Source organism: Barbus barbus (genome assembly GCF_936440315.1).
Source record: "Barbus barbus genome assembly, chromosome: 22".
In the NCBI taxonomy this organism is placed as follows: Eukaryota; Metazoa; Chordata; class Actinopteri; order Cypriniformes; family Cyprinidae; genus Barbus; species Barbus barbus.
In genome coordinates, this window is record NC_136750.1 from 13,357,654 (window position 1) to 13,382,374 (window position 24,721).

A 24,721-nucleotide genomic window follows, 5' to 3' on the forward strand; every position below is an offset into this window, starting at 1 on the left:
GGCCTATAACTGAATAACGTAAGTTATGACTGTGTTTCATTGGTTAAAGGAATAGTTAAATGAAAATCCTGTCTTCATTTACTCACCCGTCCACCCTTCTTTCTTCTGCACAAAACAACACAAAATAAAATATTATTTTGAATAAAAAAAATAATAAAATGAAGAAACTAACTAAATAAAATCCTTTAGAGTTTTCATATATTCCACAGAAGAAACGTCGATTTTCAAACGATTTAGCCTATCCTGATCAATTATTTCAAGGGTCAATTATTTAATAAATAAAAAAAAAACTCTAGCTACAGAAATATGTTGCAAACACATCTTGCAATAACTGTAACCTATTAAATGCATTTATTATTTGTAAAATCTGTTTTGATAGAATCTGAAATCATCTCATAATTTATTTGGGTATATTTTCCCCAATCATTTCTTCTTCAAAAGTACTAAACGAATAATTATTAGGATTCGTTCATTATTAGAGACAGAAACTTTTCTCTGAGTCTAAACGTCTAACTCCTCCCTATCAGCACACCAGGAGCAGGCAGCAGAGATACGGAGCTGTAGTAGTAAGCGACCAGCAGCAGGCGAGTGGGTGACACCGTCAACGATCACACGGAAGAGAACACGCTTACAACAGAAACACGGCAAGACAAGAGTGTCCGCTCCACATCACACATTCATGGCGCTGTGTAACGGGGATAGCAAGGTCAGTAAACCGGCCTAAGCATGTACACAACCCAAACCTTTCTACCCGTCCTTGTGCGTATCAGCGGTACTCGCCACCGGTGCTCCCCGTTCACACGCGGCCCTGTCTGCGCTGGGAAACTTAGAGCGTGCCGCGGACCCGGGGTTTATCGCATTGGTTCATTGTACATTTATTAAGGCATATTTGGTGTAATTGTGAATTTTTACTGTCGGTCCGTGCCTACAGCACTCCACCTGGATGATGTCGTGGTATGGTTTATGATATAGTGAGATGATCGCATGCCCCAGGCGAAGCTCAGAGGCTCACCCGCGCGCAGAGCTTGTTCTTGTGAATGGAGTTAGCCGGGCTTGCGCGCTCAAAGCTAATGCTAGTTAGCCACAATCAATGTGACATGCTGAGCTGCCATGGCTAATGAGGGTTCAGAGCTGTGGCGGAAATCAACAGCCAGCCGTGAAACGCTGTTGAGTTTCATGCAGCTACAAAAGATTTATACTTTATACATTTAAGTAGGGCAGACTGAAAAGTTGAACTGGTCTGTGTTAACATGCTATCATGAACTGTAAATGGTGTACAGGCCAGTGCATTTTCACACTGGAGATGGGTCATGTTTGGATATTAAATGACTACCAGTTAATGTTTGCACTCTTTCAAGTGTTCATTAAATAACTTTAATTGCATTTTACTGGCGCCTTTCCACAGTTTAGTTTTATTTGACTGTGTGCTGGAGTCCATTAGAAGAAAGTGCTGTTTTCGTGTTGCTCTCAAACCACGTGGAGCGTTTCGTGCTTATATAAACTATAGTGAGAGATGCATGATTTTGTAGTATGTACATTGCCTGTCTTTATTAATATAATAGGTGATCTATTTTTATCTCACTGATCTGAAGTTATTTAGAATGAACAGAGTTATGATTAATGTCCAATAATTGCTCAAAAGTTTATACTGCCCATCCCTCAAGCATCAATTTATGCATTTTGTTGTGTTCGCATTTTCTTGAGAATTGAAAAAGTTTGGATCCTTGTGCTGGAATTGCTCATCTAGATACTTGATACTTTATGTGTGTGTGTGTGTGTGTGTAATATAGAAACTTGACTAACCATAGGCAGTTTTGTACTTAAGGAAAAAAAAAAAAAAGTTATTAGTGGTTGATGCCACATGATATAAAGATATATAAATTAATATATAAATATGTTCGTGGAACTGTATTTGTTATTTGTGACCCTGGACCACAAAACCAGTCAGAAGGGTATTATTATTATTATTATTATTATTTTAATTGAGATTTATGCAACAACTGAAAGCTGAATAAATAAGCTCTCCAAGATACAACTATAGCAGTCAACTTTTGAAGTGGATCAAAACCTTTCATCAAAGTTGCTCTAAAACAAAAACAATACGCGTTCATGTCTTAGCACAACTTTGAACTTTTTTGATCCACTTCAAATGTTGACTACTGTATTTGAAAATCTGGAATCAGAGGGTGCAAAAAAATCAAAATATTGAGAAAATTGCCTTTAAAGTTGTCCAAATGAAGTTCTTAGCAATGCATATTACTAGGGGTGGGAGAAAAAAATCGATTCACCTAACTATCGCAATATTTGAAAAACTATTTAAAAATCGATTGGTTTACCTCAGAATCGATTTTTATTTTATTATTTTATTTTTCCTAAGAGGTGGAGGGGAGAACTTAGCACTTTGTAATTCCAACAGAGGGTGAAATTTATAGGTGTGTTCAACTCGAGAGCGATTCGAAAGCATGTGGAGCATCTGTTCTCTGTAGCTCTCGCGGTGCTTTGATGTCATACAACGATCGTTCTGCGTGCACAGTGCCACTACATTAGATGATGTTTGATGTTAGATGTACGTTTCAAGCCGGCGTGAGAAAGCAAAACCATGACGGAGGCAGGGGATCAAACCTCTTCCAGAATTCTTTCTGCACCTTCACGTTTTGAATCCCATCTGCCGGGAAAACACAACTAAACATGACTAAAACGGTATGCAAAGTAACACAGCACTTTATTTTATTTCAGAAAGTATTTTGTTGAACATTTGACTGTTATATTCATGTGCAAGTTCAGGGTTTTGGTATTTGGTACTTTAAAGTTGCATGGTTCAAGGTACTTTAAATATACACCGTGTATGTGTTTGCTCCTGAAATAAAGTTCAGAAAGATGTGATGCATTGTTTTTGTTAATATGACTCATCATACAGTCTCTTTAAAGGGTATAAACAACTATTTTCCATTGTCTGGTATTTAATAAGCAAACAAAAATCACAATAAATAGTAATATCGAATTGCAATAGTGACTGCTAAGATGTGTGTTTTTTTTATTGTGACAGTCTATATTAAGTGTATCATTCAACTTTTTCCCCATGGTCTAGATTTAAAAACAAAAATCGCAATACTTGTAGAATCAAATTCTTAAAAAAATCGCAATACATATCATATCGGCACCCAAGTATCGTGATAGTATCGAATCGGGAGGTAGGTGTATCGTCCCATCCCTACATATTACTCATCAAAAATTATGTTTTGATATATTTACGGTAGGAAATTTACAAAATATCTTCATGGAAAATCGTAATGCTACTTATGACTGGTTTTGTGGTCCAGGGTCACATTTAATAAGATGAGCATAATTCTATTATGTAAAATAACCAAACTGGACTGAAATGACCAAATATTTGCGAATTAATCAGTATGCCTGATACCACACATTTTTGGAAATGACTACATTAAAACCACAATGTGCAGGGTCAGGCCGTAATTGATTTATTTATGCACTACACCGGCCATCACCTTGCCGTGACTGATTTATCAGAAGCAGCACATCTTTAGTCTCCAGTCACATGCACACATGCGCCTTTAAATGCATCACAAATTTAATTAGTAGCATTTTACTTGCTTAGCATGGGGAATTACGTAGTTTGTGTTCTTCATTGTGCTATCTGTGTGTGTGTATCTGCAGCTGGATATCGTCGGAGAGCCTAAAGATGGTTTATGTTCCTACGAGGGTGCTGTGGTGATCCTAGACGCGGGAGCGCAGTACGGGAAAGTGATTGACAGGCGGGTACGAGAGCTATTTGTCCAGTCTGAGATTCTGCCTTTGGAGACGCCAGCCTTCGCCATCAGAGAGCAGGGTTTCAGGTGAGCCCATCGGTGCCAAGATAGATGTAGTAGTTGATGCTGTTTGGTTCTCGTGTTAAAAATTGCCAGGAAAACCTAATTGAATTGCAAAGTAGAAATGTTTGATATGGTAACAACTGGCTTTAGTATCTGAACTAACATTCTGTGAATCAAAGGCCTTCTTTCTTTAAAAGCAGAAGGCATTCGAATGATTAACCTTCATTGCTTGCAGCACGGTTTCTTAGTTTGAAACTTTAAACTTTGTGGTTAATGGGGAAAACGCTGCTATTGGGTTGTAAAAGTTAAAATGTTAGGTATTGGTGTGTTTTATTCCATTGTGTTTCAGGTTTGATTAAATAGCGGTCGTGTGGTGCAGCTAAGAGTAAAAATTGTGATCATGATTTATTAGAGTCGTTGTGTACTTTAGGTATTATAAATAAATACTGTGTATTTTCTAAATTAAATAAAGACAATTTTCTATGTTCAAAAGCTTTTTGAATGCATTATCGGGGGCTGTAAACACATTTTGTTACTGTACAGTTATAATCACTCAGCTTCTCCTTTAAGACCTAAAACTATTATAGAAATGGATTATATTTATCATTTAAATGGTCATATTGGTTTGTTTTGTTAGTCGGTCTGTCCTTGAGAGAACGCCGTGTGAGTGCTGTGCATTCCACCTGTGAGGACATAAAAGGAAACTAAGCCGTTGTGTTTTCCTGAAGCTGAGAACATTGAGGCTCAGAATGTGGCTGATAGAAGGACAGAGTAACCCACATGTTGGAGAGATAAGTGGCTTAGATGATCTGGCCTTTGCATTAGAACTTTCCTAGTCTTAGTGATTCAACAGACAGACAGAGACTCTTTCCATCTTTCGCAGTCACTTGGGATTTTTATAATTATATTTTGGTTAATGTAAATTGGTTTATAATGTGTATATCAAATTATTGTCTCCAATGTTAGGGCCATTATTATATCCGGAGGGCCAAACTCTGTCTATGCTGAAGATGCACCCTGGTTTGATCCAGCTATATTCACCATCGGAAAACCAGTTCTGGGAATCTGCTATGGAATGCAGGTGAGAAACCAATTGGCAATAATAATAACAACAATAATAATAATAATGCTAAAATTTGATTTATTACTACCAATCAAAAGTTTGAAGTTGGCATTATTTTTTTTTTAATAAGTCTCTTATGTTCAGCAAGGCTCCATTAGTTTGATCAAAAACCACAGTACAACAGCAATATGTGAATTTGATAAAATATTTTAAATAACTTTTCTATTTTAATAAATTTTAGAATCTAATTTATTGCTGTGATGGCTAATCTGATTTTTCAGCAGTCTTCTTCAGTGTCACATGATCCTTCAGAAATCATTATAATAAGCTGGTTTGGTAATATGGAACCATTTCTTATTATTATCGATGCTGAAAACAGTCGGGCTGCTTAATATTTTTGCAAGAACTGGGATACAATTGTTTTCATTTTTTTCATTTATTTCAAAGCATTTATTTGAAATGAAGATACATTTTATATATATTATATTATATTATATTATATATAATATAAATGACGGTAGTGTATAATTTCCAAAACTCATAAAATACACATAGTATGTCAAAGCACTAAATGGTTGTTGTATGTTTGCCAGATGATTAACAAAGTTTTTGGAGGCACAGTACACAGGAAGAGTGTGAGGGAGGATGGTGTTTTCAGCATTGCTTTGGACAGTTCCTGCTCGCTCTTCAGGTACAAGTCCCTTTATTATGGCAGCAAAGTAGTTAATAGTTTTCTTGTGCTGAAACCCTTTTGTGTGTTTCAAGGGGGCTGCAAAAGGAGGAGCATGTTCTGCTGACACACGGAGACAGTGTTGATAAAGTAGCAGATGGATTCAAAGTTGTTGCAAAGTCAGGAAACATTGTTGCCGGTGGGTAGGCGAACCTGAAGAATATTTCCTAGACATGCTTTGGATAAAAAAAAAAAGTGTTACTGATGCTGGATTCTTTGTGGATGTTTGTGGTTTAAGACGTTTCCCATCTTCATTTCTGTCTTAGCCATTGCTAATGAGCAGAAGAAACTTTACGGCACTCAGTTTCATCCAGAGGTCGATTTGACTGAGAGGGGGATGGACATGCTACGCAACTTCCTGTTTGAGATTGCTGGCTGTAGCAGTAACTTTACAGTACAGAACCGTCAGCTGAACTGCATCAGGGAGATCACAGAGAAGGTGGACAAATCCAAAGTTCTGGTGAGTATCATTTAAAACAATCATTTATCACAGGTTAACCGTGGAATTATTTTTAAAGTGACCAATAGCAGATGGGAGCGCGTTTCAGGAAACTTTCACTCTCTTTGCAATTACATTTAGTGATTCTAGTGCAAATGTTGATATTGTTAACTAAAACTATAAAAAAAAAATAGTTTTCTGTAATTGAATTAAAACATAAATATAAACATTAGATGAAAAGCTTAAGTTCGCTTTGTCAAGTTTGAGTTGAATTACTAAAACTAAAATTTAAATAAAAGTAAAGCTAAACTAAAAAAAAAAAAAGCTAACAAAGATGACAGAATACATAAAAATACTAAAAATAAAATTTAAACGAATACCGAAAATATAAAACTAAAAGCTAATTCAAAACGTTAAATACTATGGGCCAGATTTACTAAACACGGCAAATTAGTGTTAAAGCGCAATTCCATAAAAGTACCAATGGGAGGGGAAAATTTTGCAGGTGATTAGGGCTGGGTATCGAGTTCGATACTCTTTTAGGCACCGACTGAATTGATACCATATACACACAGAACTGTAAAGGTATTCATGGCAACCCGTCAAAATAAAAGTTTGGTTTAACTTGGAAGACACTGCGGCAGAAATATATTACTATTGTTCAGCAGAATGTACATGCTGCTACTATTAAAATGATTAAAACTTTTTTTTTTTTTTAAGCAATGATCACACATTTCCATGTTTTAATTTTAATAGAATTTTCTTGAAGTCTTTAGCAACCTAGAATAAATGACTAGAAATGATTAGGGCTGCAACTAACGATTATTTTGATAATCGATTAGTTGGCCGATTATTCTTTCGATTAATCGATTAATCGGATAAAAAAAAATTGACCAAAAAAAACACTATTCCACATTCTGCCCAATGTCCTTCAAACAAACGTGACAACTGAATGCTATGAAAACATACAGTGCTTAATTTATTAGACCACTTATCATAATAAAGAGAAAACATATTTTAGAAATTTGTCAAATTTGTTTAAATTTAAAAATGTTATTGTCATTTATTAGACATAATAATAAAAAATGGCCTCATAACAGCTTGCATTCTTGCTGGTATTGTTTATGTACTTTTTGACTGCAATTGGGTATCGCGAAAAAAAAATACTCAAATAAAAAATACAAGAAAAAATAAGTGCTCTGGTTTTCTTTCATAGATAACAGCAATAATGATATTATAGCATTAAAAATAGCCTACTACTGTTACTAAAGAGCTTACACATATTGGAGTACTAACCAGTACAGAAAGCCGAAAAATGATTTTGGTTATCACCAATACTGTTACTTTAGAGCAGCAGTGGCACAAACCTTACATAAACACATTGTTAAAAAACTTACATAAATTTGTTAAGCATTGTAAAAATTGAATATAGTTTAAACCTCTATTAAAAATTAAAATAATAAAGATAATAATAAAGACGAATAAAAACACAAACTCAGTGTTAACCAACAGGTAAGAGTAATGTTCTGCAGGAACTACTTTGATCACAGTCACCTCGTCATTTCTTTATCCTGTAAAAGGCCGTTATGGAGCGTCTCATGTTTATATTCAGACAGACAATTACACGCTGTTATCCCTTTAAAGTTCCTACTCTCATAAAATATTTTAATTTATTTTAAACCTTAAATTAACTTTCAACAACAGACAATTCAGCACAATGGATATGTTTGCGCTGAAAAGCCTATTAATTGTCTCCCTCTCTACTGTGTTCTGTCCGTCTGACGCGCGTGCGCGCGCCCGCCGCGCCGGCGCTCATTCGGTATTTTAAACTTAACACAGACTGTCAGGACGGACCTTTATGCAAAAATGGAAATGCTCGCGTGAATTTGTGGCATTTATAGATAAGGATATGACCGTAAACTGAACGTTTTTGTGCTGAGGACGCACACGCATCTGTCAAAGCGCCTGACAGGGCAAGCCATTACTCTTATGCATTAACTTAAAGCTTGAAATAAAGAATTATCATGTTTTGGGCAGCTTGGATTACGTGCTTCTCCGGCAGAATCTCATTCTGTTTCCTCCACTATTTTTAGATGCATTTTGTCCATAGAAATGCATTATTCAGCGCCGTAATTTGACTAACCAGCTGAAGTTGGACGTGCACTGTGGGCAGACCCGATTAATCGATAATGAGAATCGTTGTCGATGATTTTCATAATCGATAATAATCGATTTTATCGATTAGTTGTTGCAGCCCTAGAAATGATGATTCTGTCTGAGCTATGCGTTTTAAAACGAACACGCACTAGTGTAAACGTAACCTAACAGAAGTGTAAAGTGAAAACTATTTGCTCTGATTTATTGTGTTGGATATATTTTGTTCCTTTGTGCAGTGGCTCAGGAGATGAGGCTTTGAGTAATCTTCCTTTTTTAATAAACTAAAAAAATGTAATTTTGTTAAAACTGATTTCATAAAATTGGTATCAAAAAAAGTATCGTTCAGGAACTGGTATCGAACTCAAGGTATCGGTATCGATATCGAATTTTTTTGAACGCTACCCAGCCGTACTGACAATGTGCACATTAAAGAACGCAGATGGATCCTTTCCATAATGACCAGCGCAATCTTCCAAGAGCAGCGCAAATTACGACTGCTTTAAGACATGATTTTAAATAATGGCGCAAATGCCAGCAATTTGACAAGCGCAAACGTTAGTAAATCGCGTTGCATGATTCATTTTAATACTCTCCTCCCGGAAATTTTGCGTCTGATATGGAAACTCCTGCAAATGCATATTCAATAAGATCAGGCGCAAAAATAACTGTGTCCACGCCTTTTCAGCGTTAATTCTTCACTGCACGTCTTTAATAAATCCTGATAGTACTATTTTAATGCCAAAAGATGGTTTGCGCTGCCGCAAGCTGTTAGTAATTCTGGCCCAAAAATGGTAAATGTTACTAAATAGCACTGTTCTAGTGGCACAGAAATTAGACATGTCACATTTAAAGAGGAATCCTTCACTAATTATAATAATTAAGAGATTTATGTTTAGTAAAGCTTAAATTTAATTGGTTAGCGAATACTTGCATGCATGTTTGGTGGATGTTACTGTTATTTTGAGCTCAATGAGATACTGATCTTTCTCGATCTTTGATGGGCCTTTTGTTTGGTTGAAGGCACATATGTGATTAGCGCCATAATACTCTAATTTGTTTAATTCCTATTAATTGCTGTTGCTCCAGGCAGTTCTTGGGTAGGATGTGTAAGTGTGTGTGTGTGGGCAACTAATTAAAAATTCCAATTAGTGTTCTTTCCTAAAGCAAGGTGATTTCCTCCCTGAGCTTCTGCAAAGTGGGTCTTCTCTCTAGAGCATAAACTGAGGGTTTTATTGGATTTATTATCTATTAATGAGCACAATATTATAGTAATATTATTTGTGTTTTTCCATCCAAAGTCTTCTCCGGTGTACTGTTTATTCTGTGTATTTGAACATTTGGGTTTATTGGATGTCTTGTTTCCCGTTACAGTCCGAAGTGAGTCAGGATCTCGGTGTGTTTATATGTGTGCAGGTGTTACTGAGTGGTGGCGTAGATTCCACTGTGTGCACGGCCCTGCTGAATAAAGCCCTAAATCAGGAGCAAGTGATTGCTGTTCACATCGACAACGGCTTCATGAGAAAGAGAGAGAGTCAAAGTGTTGAGGAGGCATTGACTAAACTCGGCATCAAACTCAAAGGTAACATTCAGAAGGTTCCTTTTGGTACTCTAGTTTCTTTCTTTCTTTCTTTCTGATTATTCAAGTTTATTTATTTTATGTATGCATTATCATTTATTATCTATTTAATTTTTGGGGGGATTTATTCACCCAAAAAAGAAAATTCGCTGTTAATATACTCAGGCCATCCACTTAGAACAGTAAAGAAAATTATTAACTGAAACTATGGTGCTTTGTGATTGATCAAATAAAAGCCAATGGCTATCGTCACTTTGAGAGTCAAGAAAGAATATCAAGCAACACAAATTAATACCCATGGCTACTGATGATATCTTCGAAAATATAACAGAAAATGTATTTTCATAATTTTCGGTTTTGGCCCAGAATTTTCATTTTGGTGCGTCTCTAGTAATAATGTTGTAAATAATGTTCAGTTTCTTACACAGACCTATTGTTTCGTTTCATAAAACATTTATATAGCATCAGGAGGCATGGGTATTAATTCTGTGTTGCCTGATATACTTCCTTTGACTCTCAAAGTAACGGTAGCCATTGATTTAATTTTTATGGATCACCAAGGAGCACGGTTTCAGTTAGAAATCTTTATTGTTTTACTGAAGAAAAGTCACCTATTGGATGGCCTGAAGGTGAGTAAATTTACAACAAATTTTTATTTTTGGCTGAACTGTCCCTTTGAATGACAAGTAAAATACATCGGTGTTGAGACTCGCTAAAAAGTCACTCTTTCTGCTTTCCAGTTGTAAACGCTGCACACACCTTTTACAACGGCACAACGACCCTTCCAATATCAGAAGAGGATCGCACACCCAGGAAACGCATCAGCAAAACGCTCAACATGACCACCAATCCAGAAGAGAAACGGAAAATCATTGGGGATACGTTTGTGAAAGTGTGTAGCTCTGCTTTTTTAGATGACTGTGTGCCAGACCTTGTTCGACCAGTAACTGAATTGATGATGTCATCATTATCAGATGGTCCTCTAATGATGTTAGTGTGGGTAATTGTTGACTTCAGTATTGATTCGCCTAAAATGTCTTGTGTATACATCAAACAAGACTTCGCCTGGAGAATAAACCTATTATAGAGCATTAAAGTCCCTTGAGTTACGAAGTGATCTGAGAATGTTTAGCAGATGATGGATTGTAGTTTGGAGCAGAACAGTGAGGCTCTGATTTGCTCTCTTTTTTAGGTTGCAAATGAGGTGATCGGAGAGATGAATCTGAAGCCAGAGGATGTGTTCTTGGCACAAGGCACGCTCAGGCCAGACCTTATCGAGAGTGCGTCTCACTTGGCTAGCGGGAAGGCCGAAGTTATCAAAACTCACCACAACGACACAGAGCTCATCCGCAAACTCAGAGATGAGGTAAAGATTAACATGGTACCAGCATTGTAGTTGCAGGTTTGAGTCCTGCTTGCTGTTATTAAAGTCATGTAACTCGCCATTTTATCTATATAAAAGACAAATTTTTTTTTTCTGTATTTATGCAGTTTAACAGTTTTTGTCAACATTGGTGAACCGAGAAAGTGGTTTTATTATATATTTGTCTGTAATATAATCAGGGCCCCCTGCAGTGTGCCAGAATAGTAGCGCATAATGGGAGTCTCAAGTTAGAGGAACTCAATTATGGCTTGATTCTAACAGTTGTTTGCTGGTTTTTCTGAACGTCTTGTTCTTCAGGGTAAAGTAATCGAACCGCTGAAGGATTTCCATAAGGATGAAGTGAGAGCACTAGGTCGAGAGCTGGGGCTCCCTGAAGAAATCGTCTCCCGACACCCCTTCCCTGGTAAGATCATTAGAAACATTCAAATCCCTTTTCTGCCTAATTAAAAATGAATTTGGTTCAGTTTCACGAATAATTAAGCCCTGGACACACCAAGCCAACGTCGGGCCATCGGTGAGCGTCTGTCGGGCTAGTTTGTTTGGTGTGTTCGACTCATCGGCTCTGGTCAGTGGCAGTTTGCCTGATTCAACATGTTGAATTGGCGTCGGGGCCGTCGGCGAGAGTATGAACTGATCTAATGTTACGCGATCTTACCCAAGCATTCCAATATGTGAATATTTTCATAACATGAGCCGCTTAAAAAGAAGAAAGTTAAATAACTGATATTAAAAATGGTAAGCAAGCGCTGCTTCGTTTACGTTTTGTGTATCTTGTATATCCTTGTTTCGGTTTCTTATTTTAAAGGTCCTATATTGTCAAAACGGAAATTTCCTGGCTTTTTTCATGATAACTAGGGTCTAGGGGCTATGTAGCAACCATACAAGTTTCAAAACAGTCAATCCACAGTAAAATGCACACAGCCTGCATAAAGTAGCTGTGCCTTTTCACGAGGCGTTGTGACGTCCGAACTACTCAGTCACCATCCCAAGCACTGCTCACTGTCCCACCCTCCTTTTGCCAAACCCCCAGACTGAACTGAGCTGGACGATGATATCACTGAATTCAATGTGTTCAGTGTTTAATCTTGTCGTTTTACAATTATTGACGCACTATTTTCCCATTTTGATATTGTGAAGTTGCTTTGACACAATCTGTATTGTTAAAAGCGCTATATATAAATAAAGGTGACTTGACAACATCGCGTCCATGCCATTGCTGAGCAACAACAACATGGAAACATGTCGAAAAGGTTAACTTTAACGGACGAAACCAGATCGGCTGACCTGTAACGTTACACGTTCACTCAAAGGACGGACGATCTGACAGGATTGTTACTATGAGGTGGATCACGTCTAACATGTATAGTAAAGACAAACTCACCGTGTCTATCTAGTCATGATGAAGATGTATATACATTTACATTTCAGCAGGCAACAATTTTTACAGCTACATTATTATTCCAGCCATAATTAATCACAACAATGTATATACAATTACAAATGATTATAAATAAATCGTCAGTTTGTTGTTTTACACACTTGCACACAGACATTATTTCGTACACGACATAGTCGTGAGATGCAAGAAATCTTTAGACGCGCCCATAACAACAAAAGACAATACTTTATTGAACCTTTTCTGATAAGAAGTGTGCGCTTCAAGCGCGAGCATTTTTGACGATTGTTTCTGTCCAGTCCACTCGTTTTATCGTGTTTAACCACAGCTGTTGTCGGTTTTTTGTCTGCAGTGGCAGCAGGTATGCGATCACATTTCTAATTTGAGGCTGTGTTACGTCGATTCTTGCACCCAACATCACATCAAGATGATATTTTAAGCTCCTTATGTAGCCGAATCTGCGTTGGTTTGAATGGGCCACCTCCAGTTTTCCCTTTGTTTTGCCTCCAGCTAGCGCTGTGACGTAATTGTGACGTCGGCCCTAAAAGGGTGTAGTTACCTGTGGTTGGCCTGGTCATGTGTCACTCAGAAAACAACAGGCCAATCACAAGAGAGGCGCATGAATATTAATTAAACAGGCCAAATCGACCTGTTCTTAGCAGAGCTCCTGAGAGAGGAGCTGTAAAAATATATTGAGATGTTTTTGGTACTTATACCGCAAATATATATTCTTAAGGACATCAAAACCTAAAATAAAACTCTAGAAAGGTGTACAATATGACCTTTAAAGCTGCAGTCCATAAGTTTTGCCTCTTTGTCGCCATCTCAGTTTGAAAACCTGCAATTGCAGCTCATTGCTGAATTATCTTCGTTGCGTGGGTTATGCGCCGGCACGGCTCCAGCGCGGATTAATCTAATGTTTTGAGGTGAATGTGTGGCTGTCAGTCACTGCACCGGTGTGGATATTCACTGTATTTCGCAATCACAGATTTTAGCCTATGTCTTGGAATATATGACCCAAATAAGAATGTTCATCGTATATTGTCGTCTGAACAAGTAACAAGTCTGCCACGTTTATTCTGACCAACTGAGGAAAAAAGCATTACAATAAATCACGCTACCATTGGTGATTTAATCTAAAGATCGGTTAGCTCATATCACATCAAACTGTGCAAATTATTGTTATACTTTATTCTCAAATTATTAGCATTGCGTGACTGTGTATAGTGTGTATTAGCATGCAGATTTCAATTTCTGTAGTCTAATCTCTAATTGTCATGCCATTCGAATTTCATATTAAGAAATTCTTTTATCCCAAAAAGCTAATTCTGCTCCCTTCGAACTGTTTGTCTTTAAAATGCAAATCTTGTGTAATCTGTAATCAGAAGCACATTTAAAACTGGAATCTAATTTAATTTCATTCACATGTGTTTCATAAACACATAATCCTTTCTGGATTACAATTCGCCATTAAAATATACATTTAATTATTCTAGCTGCTCCTCACTTTGATAGCCTAGTAGCCAGGAAAACGTCTTTGTTTACAGACGTGACGTAATGACGCAGTGCCATGCTCGAATTTCCTGCGAAAACCTACCCGTACCACTCATATTAGAAAACATTATTATAAGATAACCATTGTGAATCGGGCTAAAGTAAGGCGATGGGTTTTAAACACTGACTGGTTATGTACTTGCTCAAATACTGATTTCAGATCATTTTTACCAAAGAAAGTTAAGGACTGCAGCTTTAAATGACAAATATATACGTTTGATATCTGCTGATATAGACAGTTAATTCCTCTCACGCAGGTTATAGTCTGAGTGGTGTGTTCAAGCACAGCTTTTTTGCCCAGACAGTGCCGACAACAGGCGACAACACCGTCGGCTTTTGTCGCCGCTAGTTCTTTGAAGTCATCTTGGTGTGTCCCGGCCTTTAGTTAAAACGAATTGTGAGTTGTAGTTTTTTTTTGTGCCTTTAACACAACACATTATGCTTCAATGTGTTAGAGACAAGGTCTAGCAATTGGAAAAAAAATATAATACACTGAGCCATGATGTTTTTGTGGACTTTGATTTTGACTCCCCATCATTTCCTGTACATAACCATAAATTAGTGTCAAAAAGGGCAAAAACAACTACATGTACTGTACATACTTTTATGATTAAAAATAATCATTAAATATTTTAAATACTAAACACCAGCTACATCTATACAACAAGCACACATTAGCAGTCAAAAGTTTGGATATATCAGAATTCGCTTTATCGCCAGGTATGTTTGCACATACGAGGAATTTGTTTTGGTGACAGTAGCTCCACAGTGCGACAGAATGACAGCGACAGGACACAGATAATAAAAAAATAATGTACAAATATACAAAATGGACAATGTGCAAAATAGACAATTTAGTATGTTAGGTGCAAATTTGAAATGTAATAAGTATGTGTGTTAAATAAAAAGTGATAGTGTTGTGTTTCATGTTTATTGTTAAGAGTTCAAGTGTTCATGAGATGGATTGCCTGAGGGAAGAAACTGTTCTTGTGTTTGGTCGTTCTGGTGCACAGAGCTCTGTAACTTCGACCAGACGGTAACAGTTCAAAGAGGGAGTGTGCAGGGTGTGAGGGGTCCAGAGTGATTTTACCAGCCCTTTTGCTCACTCTGGATAAGTACAGCTCTTGGAGAGGGGGGAGGGTTGTACCAATGATTCGCTCAGCAGTTCGGACTACCCTCTGTAGTCTTCTGGGGTCAGATTTGGTAGCTGAGCTGAACCAGACAGTTATTGAAGTGCAGAGGACGGATTCAATGATCGCGGAGTAGAACTGTTTCAGCAGCTGCTGTGACAGGTTGAACTTCCTCAGCTGGCGAAGGAAGTGCGACCTCTGCTGGGCCTTTTTCACAATAGAGTCAATGTGAATGTCCCACTTCAGGTCCTGAGAGATGGTGCTGCACAGGAATCTGAATGACTCTGCTGTCATTACAGTGCTGTCCATAATGGTGAGTGGGGGGAGAGCAGGGGGGTTTCTCCTGAAGTCCACGATCATCTCCACTGTTTTGAGCGTGTTGAGCTCCAGGTTGTTAAGACTGCACCAGACAGCCAGCTCTTTAACCTCCTGTCTGTAAGCAGACTCGTCACCGCCCTGGATGAGGCCGATCAGTGTCGTGTCATCTGCAAACTTCAGGAGCTTGACAGAGGGGGTCTTTAGAAGTGCAGTCGTTGGTGTAGAGGGAGAAGCGCAGTGAGGAGAGAACACAGTCCTGAGGAGCTCCAGTGCTGATCATACGGGTGCTGGATGTGTATTTTCCCAGCCTCACTAGCTGCTGCCTGTCTGTCAGGAAGCTGGTGATCCAGTGACAGACAGAGGTGGGGACGGAGAGCTGAGTTAGTTTGGGCAGGAGGAGGTTTGGAATGATAGTGTTTAAAGCCGGGCTCACACTGTGCGATTTTTAATAGTCTTTTGCGATTGTTGCTTGTCACACTGTACGAACATGATCCCCATGTCAGACTGTAGGATCTCAGTTGTCTTAATGTCAGACTGTACGATAGACGCGACAAAAACGGACGTACTCAAGAAGACTTGTCTGGAGTTTTACGTCATCAATACATGACCCGCGTTCTCTCGCTATAATGGTAGCTAGCAAACAACAGCAACGTGTAGCGTTAGTTTTATTAATTACATGCCTTGATGTAGAAAAAAAACCAAAAAGACTACGTGTGTGGAGCAAGTCATGGCTGGGCAAAAGAGGACTTTATGGACTTCCAGTTCTACAGAGCGAACTTGAGGTAATTTTGTTATTCGAGTTTAAACATCCTGCCCCTTAATAAATAAACTTTAAGTAAACTTTACTTTGTACATATATTGTTTTTACAAATAATGAATGGTTTGAAGTTGTTGCGCTAATTGCGTCATCAAGTTCAGTGCTCCTATTGGTTCTTGGTTTGACGGTCGTCGTAGGAGATGTCACACTGCAGGAAACTTGAGGAAAGTGTCTGAAATATTCTGACACTGCCAGAATTTAATCGGAGGAAAAAATTTATCGCAACAGCCATTAATCGGCTGTCGGTGAACATGTCAAACCAGCGATCTAGACAACCGATTTTAGCCTAGGATTATAGGAATCTTTTAGGATTTTAGGATTTTCAAAATTTGTCTCAGACGAACAAATCGTGGCCAAAATCGCACAGTGTGAGCCGGGCTTAAGGTCCACAAATGGGATCCTCACGTAAGTCCCTGGTCTGTCCAGGTGTTGCAATATATGTGTGTGCGTATGTGTGTGTATATATATATATATATATATATATATATATATATATATATATATATATATATATATATATATATATATATATATATATATATATATATATATATATATATATATATATATATATATATATATATATATATATATATATATATATATATATATATTTATTTATATTTATGGGTGATTCTATAATTGCGGCTTCAGAATTTTTTTCAAATGGTTGTATTTTGTATTATTTTAATAATTTGTTACTCATTGTTATGAATTACAAGTTGTTACAGTCTATAACAATATAATAATTTATTTAAAAAATGTCTTAAATAGCTGAAAATCACAATTTCTTGTTGTCCGAATTAGTCAGTGTATTTTTTCCATCATGTATCATTGTGTAATCAAAATATTTTATAGTACTTTTCTTTTGGTAACATTTTGTTCATTTTATTTATAAAAGCCCTAAATAGTCACTTCCTTAATTCTACAACATTAAATTATTTAAAATTAACTTTTTTCTTAAAATGTGTGAAAAAATGTTTCCATAAATCTTGCGTCAACTCTGTCACTGTACCATATTTTCCCTTAAAATTGGTGGAATTATCTCCCAAAACTGTGTAAGATACAGCAAATGATGTCACTTTCCCTCACTGATAAGATCTGAAGCACTGAAAAGGATGTGTTGTCTCTCTGAGAAAATATTTTAATCTAAAAAGTTCTTATACCAAGAGTTATTTTGTAGAACATCAACTCTGTTACCACAATATCAAAAGGAAAAGAGAATTTTTTACTGATCACACATTGGGTTATTTAAAGGTCTTTTAATCATATTTTCATTAGTGTCATGTGCTCTTAACATTTAGGTCAGCAAGTGGAGTTTTTGGCTAAAATAAAATCGTCAATTCTGTTACCGTCAAACTCTGTTACCAAGGTTGAATAACAATGCTGACAATAGTGTAACAGATTTGATAGTCCACCGGATAATTCTGTCAATTCTGTTACTTAAAGGGTCAACTCTGTTTATGAACTATTTTCACAAAATAACAATAAAATTGTTGTTTACAATCTCATAAACATTATTTAGATATTGTTGCACCTTTATAATATTTCAACATTTCTTTTTTTTCCGGAAGTGTGCTTAATGTGTACGTGAGCTTAATAGGCAAGTTTACCCTATAGATATATAGATGGATAGATAGATAGATAGATAGATAGATAGATAGATAGATAGATAGATAGATAGATAGATAGATAGATAGATAGATAGATAGATAGATAGATGGATAGATGCATCAGGGGCATTTCCTCCGAGGAGGCAAGGGAGGCAGTGTCTCCACAAAAAATTGGATGAGAAAATAATTGATATTACAAATATAAATTGCAAATATTACTAAATATGGCATTAAAAGTCACTGGTTTTTTTATAAAGTAACGCTGTCAAACAGCGACACCCGCAGGTAAAGTTACAGCGGAGGTTTGCCTCCCTTCGGTCCATAGATTTAAAGGATTAGTTCACTTTTAAAAAAACTTATGCTGATAATTTACTCACCCCCATGTCATCCAAGATGTCCATGTCTTTCTTTCTTCAGTCGGTACTTCCGCCTAAGTCAACCGTGACCTTTTCAACGTCATTGCGTATTACGTGACGTCATGAACGCGCATCACAGAACAGAGCAAGGCGAGCATTTGTGCTTTATAAAACTTAAACTTTTTTATTTATTTTTGACCGATGACCGATCGTTTCGCTAGATAAGACCCTTATTCATCGTCTGGTATCGTTTAAAGCCCTTTGAAGCTGCACAGAAACTGTCATTTGGACCTTGAACCGTTTGGGTCCCAATGAAGTCCATTTTATGGAGAAATGTTTTCATCAAAAACCTTAATTTCTTTTCGACTGAAGAAAGAAAGACATGGACATCTTGGATGACATGGGGGTGAGTAAATTATCAGCAAAAGTTATTTTAAAAGTGAACTAATCCTTTAAATCACACTATAATTGGATATGATTGGTTATGATTGGATGTGATTGGTTCCTGCAATAAATCCCGCCTCTTGTTTTTGTGCAAGTGTAACATTTTACAATAAGGTGTCATTTAATATAACATGAACAAACAATTAACATTTATTACAGCATTTAGCCTATTAATCTTTGTTTACATTAGTTCATACAAATACAGTTCATTGTTAGTTCACAGTGCATAATGTTAACAAACACAGCTTTTTATTTTAATAATGCATTAGTAAATGTTGAAATTCATATTAACTAAGATTAATAAATGCTGTAGAGGATGGCTATTGTTTATTCTTAGTTCATGTTAACTAATATTTTTGTATGTTAACAGAATATTGTTCAAATTGTTACTGCCTTTAGTTATTATTTTGGAATAAATATAAAAATGCATAAGCACTATGAAATATATAATTAGTATTAAAATGATTAAATAAAAATATTAATAAAATACAAAATATAATTATATTTGTTCTCTTTTTTTGTAATATTTATTTACCCAGGAAAATGTGACAACATTAAGTGTAACAGACACACACACATACATTTATATAAAACTGACTCCTCATTTTAAAACACCATCGCACGCCACTGATAGATAGATAGATGTGTGTGTGAGCGTTTTATTCAGCGATGCATTAAATTGTGACAAACTTTCTATTCATCAAAAAAATCTTTAAAAAAATTCAACAAGTTTCATGGTTTCCACAAAAATATTAAGCAGCACAATAGTTTTTGACAGTGATATTTAAAAAAAAAAGACTGAGCACTAAAACAGCCTGTTAGAATGATTTCTGAAGGATCATGTGGCTGCTGATTATTTAGCTTTGCTATTACAAAAAAATAAATAAATGCATTTGAATATTTCACAATATTACTGTTTTATTTATTTTTTATTCAGTAAATGCAACCTTCCTTTGGGGGAAAAAACATATACTGTTAAGCCCAAACTTTAGAAGGATAGTATGTTTTAAATTTATGATGTACATGTAAATTAATTGCAACTAATGACGATCAACGACTAATGTGTGTGCTTTGCTGAAATGTGTGTAATGTGTGTTACAGGTCCAGGCCTTGCCATTAGAGTGATCTGCGCCGATGAGCCTTACATCTGTAAAGACTTTGCCGAGACCAACAACATCCTAAAAATCATCACAGACTTCTCTGCCAGCATCAAAAAGGTGTGTGTTCGCGAGTTTAAACATTGCTTATTTCTTGGCTGAATTATTGACACTGACCTTAAATAATTGATCTTTCTCAATTTAAAAGTCTGTACATTTGCAGATTAAGTCGAAAGTGGATACTTGAAAGCACACAGTCGTTCCAGAGTTCCCTCTGGATTATATATGGCATGCTATAAAATCTCAATTCTTTTGATGTCAATCCATTCAGCCTCACACCCTTCTTCAGAGAGTGAAGTCATGCATATCAGATGAGGAGGAAGAGAAACTCATGCAGATAACCAGCCTTCATTCACTAAATGCCTTTCTGCTGCCAATTAAAACTGTCGGTGTTCAGGTAAGCGTTGTTGTCTGCCATTGCTTTCATGTCACATTCAGACATATTTGTTTATAATGCGAGCATAAGAATTATTTGCTTACTAGTATTTTTTTTTTTTGCACTGGCCTATATGTCAGCCACCTTGGTTTTATGCTGACACCTAGTTTTCGTTTACAGATGCCATTGCAGAAATGCACTCAGTAGTCAGCCCTAATTCATTTATTCCACATTCAAAAGTGTCCAATAATGGAGTTACAGAGATCAAATGAATACAGTACGTGGCCGGTCATGTGAGCTCAGCATTGGCATATAAACATTTCAACATATAACACTTCTTTTATTAGGTTATTTGACTCGAGTCTTAATTTATCTGTGTACATGGTCTTTAACGTGTTTGTTATAAGGCATGATGGGAGAGTTTGGGAAACCTATTTGGAAAGCACATAATTACTAGGTCTGTGTTATTTCCCCTCAGGTGCCATTTTAATTGTTGTTAGTGCCAATGTTATGATCTACAACTTAAACTAAAACTATTAAACATCATTGAAATAACTATTACATGTAAAACCTAAAATAAATCATGTTTCATTGGCAACAAACTGGATATGTTTAAGCTGAAGTATTAAAAAATAAATCAATAAACAGAAATATATTTCAAAAAGACTCTAGCTAATAAAAATGTACAATACAAAAGTACTTAAACTAAAATTAAAAAGAAAACTGAATATAAACCAATAAAACCTAATTAAAAATGTTAATATATACTAAAAAAGTAACTATATAAATAATACTAAAATAACCCCAGCTACTGTGTGACTGTTCACTTGTTTGAGGTGAAATTTACACTGTCTCAAATGACAAACTCTTCTGTCTAGAAGACAGGACGACCTGTCTGGCTGCATAGCACCAATCATTGTCTGATGACATTTTCCTGTGTCTAAATTTTTGTGGTTAGCCTTTCAAACACAGTTCTATTGAAAAACACACACAGTGTTGCTTATTCCCTTTCTATTGCTGTGTTTCAGTTGATGTTATTTGTAGTAATGAAAATGTCAAAGAGCAGTATTGTCAGTGCAGCACAGTCTGTATATAAGCATATAGAGCGATCGTTCCTCTGCTAATGTGCGCGGATCTCATGATGTTTGTATTTATAGACAGGTTTTCAATCATAGTGCCAGAGGAGGCTGGTTTATGTCTGTGAGATGAAGCCATTAGACAGAACGCATCCAGACAGAGTCAGTCAGCGTCTCACCACATTGGTTGATGATGTATGGTTGGGTGTTCCTCTAACAGACGGCTTACTGCTATACCACGCTGTGCTAAAATTACCACGGTATCCAGACTCTGAGCTGGGACATGCTGACACGCAGGGTGGCAAAATGTTTTAAATAGCGTGCAGACATGCGCTGTATTTATGCATGTTGTTAAGATCTGTTGTTGTTAACGGATAATAGTTTAACAGTTGGCGTCTTCTCCACAGTTAGAATGTACTCATTCTGCACAAATGTGGAGCCTTTCTGGAGATGTTGGAGGATTGAATATGTTCTAACTCTGATTCCATATGATCTGTGTACAGGGTGACTCACGGTCATACAGTTATGTTTGTGGAGTGAGCAGTAAAGAGGCCCCTCACTGGGATTCGCTGATGTTCCTGGCCAGACTCATCCCTCGGATCTGTCACTCCATCAACAGGTAACGCCATCAGGTTGACTCTTTGCTTCAGTCGTCTTTCCATCAAACATGTGAGGAACTTATTAGTTAGTTAAACTTTATTGTCCGTTCTGCTTGTCACAGAGTGGAAATTTGTCTTTGACACTGGTGACATAAATACATACACATTAACAACACAACGTAAAATTACACAACTTTGGACAACTGAATCAAAAAAAATAAAAAAAATATTCTATTAAATTCATTAAACACTGTACTACCAACCACTCTCTTGCATCTCCTTCAAACAATAATCCGATTTAAAATAACAACTGCCATTGGGACAAATAATTTTTTTATAAGCATTTCTTCTGGCCAGAGGAATTTTAAGCCTACGCCCTGATGGAAGCATTTCAAAAGTAGAGTGGAGGGGATGAGTATGATCTTTAAAAATCCCAATTGCTGTTTTTTCCATTAAACAATCAAATAAGACCTGAAGTGAATGTTGTTTTTTAGCCAGTAATCCTATTTGCCTGATTAATTATTTGTGAGTTTATTCTTCTGTTTAACTGTTATATTACCGTACCATGAGACAATATTATATGTAAGAATGCTCTCAATCATTGACCTGTATACCACAGTTAGAGTCTGTGTACTAACATTAAAGCTTCTTAATTTCCTAAGAAGACCAAGGCGCTGTCTTGCCTTCTTATAAACAGACTCTACATTACTTTCAAAGTTGAGTTTATCATCAGTAATTGTTCCTAGATATTTAAAATTCGAGACCTGCTCTACAATTTTTCCTTTTATAATAACTGGTTTATATGGGCTAGTATCTACTATTCTTGTTTGACTCCTCAAGCATAGCTCTTTTGTTTTTCCGATATTAAGATGTAAAAAACTACTATCAAGCCAACCAATAATGCTATTGATATACTCAAAATATAAAGCGCTATTCATTTCTTCCTGATAGGAAACCAGTGCCATATCATCAGCATACTTTATGATGGAGAAATTATCATCATCACACTGCAGTTCATTGATGTACACAGAGAATAATATTGGGGATAATACACATCCCTGGGGTACTCCAGTATTTAAAGCCAAGCAGTCAGACATGACATTATTAATACAAACGCGCTGTGGATGTTTTTTTTTTAATTCCTTGATCCATAAAATCAACCAACCACTAATACCTAAACTGTGAAGACACTTTAAAAGAATGTTAGGTTGGACCGTATTAAAAGCAGACGAGAAATCCATGAAAAGTATTTTGACATACATGTTTGACTTGTCTAAATGATGATGAACTTTATTCAAAAGAGTAAGAGAGGCATCCACAGTGCTCCGATTTGCCCGGTAGGCAAACTTCAGGGGATCGATAAACCTCTCAATTTGGAATGACAATTCCTTACACCATTCCTTATTCACTGATAATCATCCCCATTGACAGACTCTCTCAAATCCCTAATTCATATATATTAAGAATCTACCATGTAAACAGAGATTTTTGATTACCTTAATCTGGCTAAAGTCATACTTGAAATAAACACAAATTGAATTAAGACGTGGAGTATTCCTGGAGTAAGTCGTATAGGACTTTTCGCCTCATTTTGCTCTTGTATTATTCCAACTCAGTTTTTGATAGCTTTAGATGCTGAAATGACAAAAAAACAAAATACAGGATTGGAACAACACAATCAAATATAAACATTTTAGCAATTTTTTTGTTAATGGGGACATAACACACAGTTTCTGCCAATCGCCTGTTAAAGGGTTACTCCACCCCAAAATGAAAATTTTGTCATTAATCACTTACCCCCATGTCGTTCCAAACCCGTAAAAGCTTTGCTCGTCTTCGGAACACAATTTAAGATATTTTGGATGAGAACCGGGAGGCTTGTGACTGTCCCATTGACTCCCAAACAATTAACACCAGGGCTCACAAAATTTCTAAATCCCAGGAAACGTTTTTTTTTTTTTTTTTTTTAAATATAGAAAGTCAGATAGGAGTCTAATTGTCAATCAAAAATATTTTCAATACACAAATATCAACAAATATGAAGGAAGGAATTTGATTTCACTAATTGCAATATCCATTTTAAGAGCTGCACAAGTAAAATGAACACAGTATGTCTGGGGTTGGACAATGCCTATGGTAACACAGTATTAAGCCATAAAATTACATGATTTACAGTTCAGATACAGGTTTTCACAAAAACAAAAATCTTATACAACAGCATTTCAGCCTTAGACCATTTTTATGAAAAGGGATAAATCAAGCATATAAATTCTTATATTAAATTAAAACGAATAAATATTACTGTCTAATTGTTTAGATTTTTAAAAGGCACATTAACTTCTTTCTCATTTACAACTCTGTGTTTGCTGCTTAAAAACAATGGTCGATATTTGGACTGATCTGACCATACAAGAAAGGTTTATTGGAAATGCAAATTCATTCTCTGCTCCGAGGTGGCGCTTTAGGAGCGGCTTAATATAGCGGTTTCCAGTACACTAAGCAGCACCGTCCGCGCTCATAAACGCTGCTTTATCAGGCATTATAGGTCAGATGACATTAAAATGCCACCAACACGTTTCTAAAGACAGTCGCTTTCCTTCAGATACGCTCACAAAGACATCCGTTTCGGGTTTTGATTTGAAACGTGCAGCGCTTATATTTATTCAATGACATCATTGCCTTTTGAAGTTTAATCCAGCCATATCA

General features: G+C 36.4%; 1 protein-coding gene across 1 annotated transcript in view; it reads left to right on the plus strand.

Moving 5' to 3' along the window:
- The first annotated feature begins 531 nt into the window (after positions 1-531).
- The window catches only part of LOC306888531 (GMP synthase [glutamine-hydrolyzing]), a 40,096-nt gene continuing 15,906 nt past the window's right edge, over positions 532-24,721 (plus strand). Inside the window, exons 1-13 of the mRNA XM_079446885.1 lie at positions 532-706; positions 3,676-3,854; positions 4,797-4,911; positions 5,487-5,584; positions 5,659-5,762; positions 5,890-6,083; positions 9,633-9,798; positions 10,536-10,687; positions 10,988-11,161; positions 11,477-11,582; positions 19,909-20,024; positions 20,236-20,361; positions 21,920-22,035. Of these exons, the coding sequence (XP_079303011.1) occupies positions 680-706; positions 3,676-3,854; positions 4,797-4,911; positions 5,487-5,584; positions 5,659-5,762; positions 5,890-6,083; positions 9,633-9,798; positions 10,536-10,687; positions 10,988-11,161; positions 11,477-11,582; positions 19,909-20,024; positions 20,236-20,361; positions 21,920-22,035 (1,673 nt within the window). The 5' untranslated portion in view covers positions 532-679. The remainder of the gene's footprint in view (positions 707-3,675; positions 3,855-4,796; positions 4,912-5,486; positions 5,585-5,658; positions 5,763-5,889; positions 6,084-9,632; positions 9,799-10,535; positions 10,688-10,987; positions 11,162-11,476; positions 11,583-19,908; positions 20,025-20,235; positions 20,362-21,919; positions 22,036-24,721) is intronic.